Below are 9,545 nucleotides of genomic sequence, written 5' to 3' on the forward strand. Positions count from 1 at the left end.
AAGAGGACCTGACTGTAAACACATGCATGAAGCGTAAAGCATAGAGTATTGCACAAAGCTCTGCCGTTGTGGATGTTGTGAAACGGCTCAGCTTAAACTTTTTTTTTCTCTTCGTATGCAGGTATAAAGAATGCTGATGTAGAGCTTTGATTCAGACATGATCCGTCGGTGTACACGTGAATATAGTATTCGTATTTGATATAAAGATGCAATAAAGCTTATTTTGCTTTATTTCAATTATGGGAACATTATTCTCGCAAGTTCATCCCGGAGTCGAAGTTGTAATATCTGCAAAAGAGAGTTGCCAAGGTAGATGGGATGCACACAGAGGCCAGTATACTCGTGCGTACGCGGTAAACTTTTGAATTTTGCTATGTTTTTATGTATCCGTGCAGCAGATCTCTCCTGAGTGTGATTAGAGTGTTGAGTTGCCAACCGAAAATGTCGACAAGTTTCTGTGAATCTCAGAGCATGGAAAGTCAGTTTACGAGACTCCGCAATTACCTATGAGTTGCAGAAGCTCGCGGTACACCAAGACATATGAAGGCTTTTGGCTAGCAATCCTTGAATCCTCTCCTCCAAGTTACTGGATGTTCCATGTAAAACCGGGGCAGAATAAGCTATTCTTTGTCGAATGATTGCTTAATCTACACGCAATAAAAAAAGAACATGTACTACTCCGTATCACATCGGCCAGTCGACGTAAAATATTGATTAGGAAGTTGACTTTTTCCTCTAATGATATTTATCTGTGAAGCCCATGACAGACGTTTGTCTAAAATAAACCCTAAATGTTTGTTCTGTCGCACAAGTTGTAAGCACTGAGAGTCTATCTCAATGTCGAATTTCTTAAGGCATTTTCTTGTGAATGCAAGTACAGCTGTTTTACCGTGAGAAAGAATCGTGGCTCTGCTCTGGGAAAAGACATTATTTATTGTCAGACTATCTTGAAGCTTCTGCTTAACTGCGTGGAAAACCGTTTCTGATCCCCAAATGCTCCGATCATCTGCGTATGGTGAATATTTCAAATTGTCTGGTAGGATATGGGATAATTCAGTCCTTAACGCAAATAAGTAAAAATGGGCTAAGCACACAAACCTGCAGAACTCCTTGAGTAACTTCATGCTCTTTACTTTTGCTGTCAGCTGTGTCAGTGAAGATTTTGCCGTCTCTTAAGAATTCGGCAATCCATCTATAGTGTACGGCTAACTATTCCCAACTGCATTAAACCGTGTAGTACATGAACGTGGCTGGTTGTGTCAAATACTCTCTTTATTTCCAGAAATACTCCAACAGCGATTATTCCACAGCTCGTCTCATTATCTACATAAGTGGCAAGGTCTAGAATGGCATCCATAATGCACCGGCGCCTACGGAAGCCTGCCATACTTTCTGGAAGCACATTCGTACGTTCCATACAACTGAAGTCTAGCGTAGATCTTTTCCATAAGTTTACGCAGACAGCTAGTCAGGCTGACGGGTCGGAAAATAATCTATGTTAAAGGTTTTTTGCCGGGTCTGAGAATTGGGACCACCCTTGGAACTTTCCAGGAGGGTGGAAGGCATTCTGTTGTCCATGCATCAATAAATAATTTTGACAATGTATTTGTGGCCACTGCAGGCCCAGATCTCTTAGGGCCACGTTATCCCATCAGGACCAGCTGCTGTCCTCTGGCGGGACGATGTAAAACGCTTTATTTTTTTTCTCGTCTTTTTTGTCATTGTCATTGTTTCTCTCTCTCTCTCTCTTTCTATCTGTGTGCGTGCGTTTCCACGTCGCAGATTACACCTATATCGAACGAACCCAGCTCCCGGACTCTTCATATATACCTACGTACCCACGCAGTTCACGGCAAACAACACTCCGTCCATTTCACGCAATCCGTATTACCGGCGGCTGTACATAAGAGCTCACATGCTCAGCCCGGCTGCAGTGGCGAGAGCATCCGCTGTCCACAGCCCGAGGCGTCTTCTACGCGTGCATGCGATACAGCAGGCTATTGAGTCAAGAGCTAAGTTCAAAGGGTGTGTGTGTGTGTGTGAGTATGGGTGGATGGGGCATCTATAGACAATGTCTCCAGGGGTCATTTCCCTTTCTTCTCGGAAACGCGACGCGCGATCGAGCTCACGTTTGCACGTATAATGTGTGCCTTCACGCCTGACTGGCCGCAGCCAGCGCCGCCGCCGACGACCACTCGTAATATATCTATAGAGGCGGCCATGAGTGAGCGACCGTACAACCTCTCGGCGCTCCCGTCTCCCTATAACGCTGCGGCAAATGCCCCCCGGGGCCGTACATGTATGCCGGGTCAGTAACGTTGGACCGGGTGGCCTTTTGTACGCCGTCCGTGTACATCGCTTTTGCGCCCCTAATATTACACGGAGGCAACTCTGGCGCTAGTGTCTGCGGGAGCAGCAGCAGCGCATGGCGCTTCAGTCAGCATGTGAATGATGGGTAGTACGTTCGTTTGCCCAAGCTTCGTTCTTTTGGCGCCGCTTGGCTCCGTATGGCCTACAACCACACGTGCAGCCCTGAAACTTGCATGTACAACCCTGAATCGCTTTGTCGTTAGACGAAGTTCGGCAAAACGTTCTGTTCTCCCACTCGACCATGAAGCTCGACCCTTTTTGGCTTGCAAAATCGAATCAGCTTACGACGTTGATAATGATCCAATCTTTCGTCCGAACTTAGAGACAAAACACAACAATGAAAGAAGCTACAAGTGTGTTCGAAACCGCGAGTGCAAAGACCACGAAAATCCACAAAGCACACATCATTTTCATGGTGGTTCCCATAAGAGTTCCCATCGAAGCACATGAGTGTGCTCTATAGTAAATTTTGTGGGGAACTCTACGGCCGCGAGTACCTGTCAGCAGTTGATGGTGCTACATAGTCGTGAGCCAGCGGCTTGGTCACGAGGCTCGTTTCTGCCCCATTTTGTAACGCGGGTAGATCTATCTATCTATCTATCTATCTATCTATCTATCTATCTATCTATCTATCTATCTATCTATCTATCTATCTATCTATCTATCTATCTATCTATCTATCTATCTATCTATCTGTCTGTCTGTCTGTCTGTCTGTCTGTCTGTCTGTCTGTCTGTCTGTCTGTCTGTCTGTCTGTCTGTCTGTCTGTCTGTCTGTCTGTCTGTCTATCTATCTATCTATCTATCTATCTATCTATCTATCTATCTATCTATCTATCTATCTATCTATCTATCTATCTATCTATCTATCTATCTGTCTGTCTGTCTGTCTGTCTGTCTGTCTGTCTGTCTGTCTGTCTGTCTGTCTGTCTGTCTGTCTGTCTGTCTGTCTGTCTGTCTGTCTGTCTGTCTGTCTGTCTGTCTGTCTGTCTATCTATCTATCTATCTATCTATCTATCTATCTATCTATCTATCTATCTATCTATCTATCTATCTATCTATCTATCTATCTATCTATCTATCTGTCTGTCTGTCTGTCTGTCTGTCTGTCTGTCTGTCTGTCTGTCTGTCTGTCTGTCTGTCTGTCTGTCTGTCTGTCTGTCTGTCTGTCTGTCTGTCTGTCTGTCTGTCTGTCTGTCTGTCTGTCTGTCTGTCTGTCTAATGTAATCATCCTTCAAGATTTTTTTTTCTGCCTCCGCTAAATGCCGCGCTTTTTCTTTCTTATCTATTATGTCAGACCTGGTTTCGAATGCTTGCGTAAGATGACTCATTTGCCTTACGACTTTAGGTAGTCACAACTCACAGCACTGAGGAGACAATAGGATCGTGTTGATGTCCTCGCATTCATGTTGATGTCCTGGCAATGATATGTCCTGGCATTCAACTCAGGGTTATGGTATGACAGTAATTTGGAATATAGTCAATCTCGTTACTTTGAAGGATTCCCACTTTCTCCTGTGCCATCTTTCTTGCTCTTCGTTTGTCCGGCGCCAGGAGCCACCACTTAGTAGAGACCAATATGATGCCATTGTCACCAACAAAGAGAACTGACGTAAAAGGGTGGAGAATGAAAGCCCCGAATCACGATACGTCGTTGCAGCGTCACTAAGTTCACCATCACACTTTGGCGACGTCGCGATTCGGGAGAAAAAAAAAAAAAGATTCGCGCGCATAAAATATGCGCAGATAATCTCTCAGAAGCGACGATGGCGACTTGCGTGACGTGTGAGCGACTGCAAACAATGCGCGGCACACACAATGGTGCGCCGTGTGTAGTCACGTGACCACACAAGCGCGCACGCAGAGCCGCGTATGAGCGCACGGTCTCACTACACACTATACGGCCGTGCCCGCCTCGTCGACGTGATGACAATCTCGGCTTCTGCAGAGGATTTCCGGCCGGAAGTCCCAGTGACCCGCCCACCGAAATTCACTCCTCCTTTTGTTGGTTTGTTTTTTTGTTTTTATTCTCGTCTGTTATATTTGTTTTGATCGCACGTTGTTCGTTAAGAGTGTTCCTCTTGTTTTTCAGAAGTAATCACACGCAGAGAGATTAGAGAAGGTGAAATCGGGATTTGCGTTCAATTATACGAAGCTCGAAGACAGTTGCGCATTAAAGAGATGCATTGTCCCGAGCCTCGTGCTACTGCGCATGTACCAGGGAGAATGATGGTCTACATCGACTCTTGATGAGCGTCACTCTTGCGTTTGTTAAAAATAGGTGATAGTTAGGCAATATATTATTGCTGGTTAACATTCATCTTTACGCTTGCTATGAAAGTATGAACTTTCTTTCTCTCTGTGCATCTATATATAATAACTAATAATTCTTGATAAGCATTCCACTTGCGTTTGGGAGGTAACAGTTACTCTCCGATTTGTAGGGAAATGCGTCTTGCTTACCTTTATACTTGCGCGTGTCGTAAAGCGCAACAGCGTATACCCGTTGCCGAAATTGAAAAGCTGCGCATGCAACCTTGCCTGTATGGCACCCGCGCAGCCTTCTGAGTATATTTGCAGCACGGGGGTTTTGACCTGCAACGATAGCATGCACTTCTGCAGGGCCGGCATGGAGAGTACATTTATTCTTTAATGTGGTCTACTTGAATTTTTCCGTTAGGGCCTACTTGTAACAGATAACAGTGATTGATGAATATATCGTGTGTGTGTGTTTTGTTTGTAATGTAGATTCTGTGTGCACTTCATTCATGACGACGAGTGACACTGCCAAAATGGGGGCAACGTCAGTTACAAGTTTGCATATAGTAAACTAGACTTTGTCCTGCCGTTTATGAGTGCTTTGGGATTAAAACATACATGACATCAGCAACTCAGTACCGAAGAGAGACGTTAACAATGCAAAGGTATGGTTAGCTCGCTGTGGTGTCTACTTTTCCCGTTGCCTCCTTGTCCTCTGGTGCCTGAATGGTTTTGAAGGCTATGGAGGAAGAACTTAAGAGAGAGATGACGAAGAGATGGACGATAAACAAGCCTGGATGCATGCCCTGCGGGCTACAAGGAATCAAAAAGGAGAATATAAATGCGGTTTAGGGAGGAGGGAAAATAAAATGAGCAATAAAGGCTCTGATGCACGGACTATATGGGCGCTGTTGAAGATCACATAGGTGCTATTGGGTATAGCTGTTGCGACATGTGTTCATGATTGACTAACTGGTGCCCGGCCGCTACAGTGTTGCCCCAAGCTTGGCTAGTGTTGGCTAATGCTGGCTTACGATGGCTAATTACCTATGTCGTTAGCCGAAATATGGTTAATAAGTAATAATGCTGGCTTGTGGTCGCCAACGATGGCTGAAGGATTGCTCACGTCGGCTATATAGTCCTGGCTAACTGGGTTATACGTTGGCTGAATATGGCCGACGTTGGCTATATAGTTCTTTTGAAGGCGATTTCCGGCTACTTTTGGCTACGTCTTCTAACAACGTCAGCATCAATTCTTTCAATCTTAACCCAGCAATTAAATTGTTCACTAAGATAATAAACTTGTTATTGCGGAGGTGGTGTCTCTCGTTGTGATGAGACTGCCGCTTTTGCAGCAGATCAGCACAGAGTCATACTAAAGTTTTCTGATTACTCTTTTCTATATACTGTCTACAAAAAGGTTACCAATGGGTTTTCACATTGAGAGTGGACTGTCCACAATGTGTGCAATGTTTATATGGTCGGTCTTTGCTCTGAAGTTGATGATACTACCAGAGGCGGTGATCCAATGATACCAGACACGGCTGTGTTGCTTGATTGTTGACCCGGAATTTGGCGGGTTATAAGGGTTTAATCCCGGCCGTGGTGACCGCACTTCGTTGGAGACGAAAAGGTAGAGGCCTGTGTGCTTGCATTTTGGGCACACGTCAAACGATCTCAGGGCATCGAAATTTCCGTAACCTTTCACATCACGTGGGAGTGGGCAGAGCACGACGAAGAACACGACACCAATGGCACATGGGAGGAATAGGAGGCGCTAGTGTCGAGTCCAGCCCTGGTGGATTAGCTGCGACTGGTCCACAGAGCTGAGTGGATGGCTCGTCCCAGTGGGGCCCTGAAACAGGGGCACCATCTCGTCAGACTACGCTCTTCACCCTGTATATTCCTCGGGGCACTGGAGTTCTTGCTTGTCCGGCTTATGTATATAATAAAGTTTTGCACTACTACTACCTCCGCTACGGGGAGACAGAAGGTTAGGTGGGCAGATGAGATTAAGAAGTTTGCGGGTATAAATGGGCAGCAGCAAGCACAGGACCGGGTTAACTGGCGGAACATGGGAGAGGCCTTTGTCCTGCAGTGGACGTAGTGAGGATGATGATGATGATGATGATGATGTCCTCCGCTACGGCGTCTCTAATAACTATATAGTGGTTATGGGACCCCGACACTTACTGCCATGATTATATTGAAGTTGACGATACCGGAGTGGTACACAGCATCAGGAGGCGTACCATTTCAATGTTGTGCTCTCTTGACCAAAAAAAAAAGGGGGGGAATGAAAGGTGCGCAGTGGATGTGAGCAGTTGATGAGTAGGCGCAGCTTTACAATGGTTCGCAGTCTGTGAACACCGAGGTCGCGTATACACATGTGGCATTCGGGTAGATACCCCAGGTAGATAGGAGCTTATATACTTCCCGTCCAGGTATATGCACGTTAAGAACTGAACGCCTGCGACCTCGGAACGCAGGTGTATCCATCGTGCGGAAACCCGGAAACCGACCGGGGTGGAAGAGGAAGGGGGGGAGAGGAAGGGGGGGGGAAGAAGAGGCAATCTGTGGCGCGTGCCCTATCGCACTCGCCGATCTGCGTAATCGCTGGACGCGCTCTGCGTCTGTGTTTGGTAGCAGCCGTGCTCGCGTATAGACACAGAAAGCTGCGGAAAAGGAACGGCTAAATGATATACGCGTGTGTGTGCATGCGTGAGACCTGTCATGGAAAGAGGAAACAAACAAAAAAAACAAGACCAAATGGACGAGCCGAGCCGGTCACGCAAATGAGCAGCTGAACTTTCCAGCCAGTCTTGTAGTTTCGTGGCGCGGACCCCGCGCAACTGTCGCAGGCGTACGCACAGCTCTTGCTGAGCATCAAGATTAGCGAAGCCATTGATTGATTGATTGATTGATTGATTGATTGATTGATTGATTGATTGATTGATATGTGGGGTTTAACGTCCCAAAACCACCATATGATTATGAGAGACGCCGTAGTGGAGGGCTCCGGAAATTTCGACCACCTGGGGGTTCTTTAACGTGCACCCAAATCTGAGCACACGGGCCTACACCATTTCCGCCTCCATCGGAAATGCAGCCGCCGCAGCCGCGATTGGAACCCGCGACCTGCGGGTCAGCAGCCGAGTACCTTTGCCACTAGACCACCGCGGCGGGGCGCGAACCCATTGATTGAGTGCGCGCATGAATGATTGGTTATCTGTGGGCATGGTCCCGCGGCGGTGTTTCTGCGGTGGGAAACTTGCGTGGTATATACATTCAAGTGTGAGTTCGTGTGGGCCTAATTTTGTTGCGAGGTGAAGCGGGAAACGAGGGATTAAATGGTAGGAGCGAGATACGCGCTGATCTCATTGGGTATGGTAATTCTGTGACTGCAGAGCGTGCTGAGAGTGTTCGATTACTGGTGGCTCATATAGCCTTTCAGACGGGGAATCGCGTAAATTTTCGATTTAGCTTCGCTTCCCGGAACAAGATAATTGGGAAAACAGAAATGAAACGGTTTGATCTGCAGTTTCTCCGAAGCAAATAGTGGTGGAGTGAGCCAAACTAACTGAATAGTACAAAACAAATAAGCACGAATTTAAGTTCATTATCGAAACAACACCCACTTAAGAGATGGAAGTCGTTGAAAGGACATGATATAATGCAGCCCCATACTTCTTTTAGTTAAGTTTTCTACAATAACCAGCCGCGGTGGCTTAACAGACTGAAATGTAAACATATAGCGTTGTATATATGTCCCGGTACTCGACACTCGTCGGGAGTCCTAGCTCTGCCTCGGCGGCCTCATTTCGATGTGAGTAAGATAGACTAGCATTCATTTACTCAGGTTGAGGTGCAAATAAATAAGGCTGGGTAGTGTGGTGTGGCCTCTATAAAGCGCACTTTATATTCATGGCATGGTTCTCGTAAGTAAAATACCAGCAGTTCTTCCAAACTTAATCCCTATCCTTCATTTACCAGATATCTCGGATATACCTGCTTACTACACCCGATTCCCAGCAGGCCTATATACTGGTGGGATGTGTATATTGTAGGGTGTTTCGTTATTCTGACGTACGTGTTTGTACATGAGGTGTACTTATCATGTACTCCTGTGTTATGCTAGCCTGCTCGAAACTCGTGATAATAGTGCATTATTTTGTTGCCGCCCCAAGCACTCACTAGCTTGCTGACGCTTCATTTTTTTCTTTATTTTTATCGCAGGTTGCTTCAGCAGCAAATGCAACAGCAACAGCAGCTCGCCCAGCAGGGCTACGGCAGCTCGAGCAGCACCAGCTCGACCGGCTCCAATCGGAACCACCACGGAAGCAAGAACGGCACTGCCGGTTCCGGAGGCTCGCACCACCACCAGAGCTCCTCGGCAGCTGCAAGCGGTGGAGGAAATGGAGGCGGAACTGGACACCATCACCATCGGACCTCTTCCACTTCCTCCGCGACCGCGGACAACAACCGGAGGTCCATCAGTGGTGGCCCGAAGTCTCCAGCAGGGGTCGGCGACGACAACAGCTGCGGCAGCTACGGCGACAGCTCGGCAGCTCCGAGCTCTCCGACGCCGCTGTCCACAACGTCCGAGTCTAGCCGGAGTCCGAGTCCTCGCCAAGGGCCCCAATGACATGAGGCCCCGCCCGCCCTGATGGCAGGGGCGGGCGGTGGGCTCGCGCTGAACCCCAGCTGCCTCGTCGGCGGACCCGCTGCACCGGGGGTCCCCATCCCGACCGGAGGACTGCCGCTTACCACGACGGCCGTACCGCTCGCCGACGCCTTGCCGTCGTTCGAGCAGTACCTTCAGTATCTGTTCATGTCCCTGCCGCCGCCGCCGACGGCGTTCTATGCGGCCGCCGCGGCGCATCAGCAGCAGCAGTTCCTTCAGGAGCAGCATCAGCA

The 9,545-nt window shown here is 47.7% G+C and overlaps 1 protein-coding gene across 1 annotated transcript in view; it reads left to right on the forward strand.

Annotated features, from left to right (window-relative positions):
• Window positions 1-9,282, forward strand: part of LOC119167904 (homeobox protein SIX6) — an 85,464-nt gene extending 76,182 nt beyond the window's left edge. Inside the window, exon 2 of the mRNA XM_037419383.2 lies at window positions 8,865-9,282. Coding sequence (XP_037275280.2) covers window positions 8,865-9,273 — 409 coding nt within the window. The 3' untranslated portion in view covers window positions 9,274-9,282. The remainder of the gene's footprint in view (window positions 1-8,864) is intronic.
• The last annotated feature ends 263 nt before the right edge of the window (window positions 9,283-9,545 follow it).

Source organism: Rhipicephalus microplus, chromosome 6, assembly GCF_043290135.1.
Source record: "Rhipicephalus microplus isolate Deutch F79 chromosome 6, USDA_Rmic, whole genome shotgun sequence".
Classification (NCBI taxonomy): Eukaryota; Metazoa; Arthropoda; class Arachnida; order Ixodida; family Ixodidae; genus Rhipicephalus; species Rhipicephalus microplus.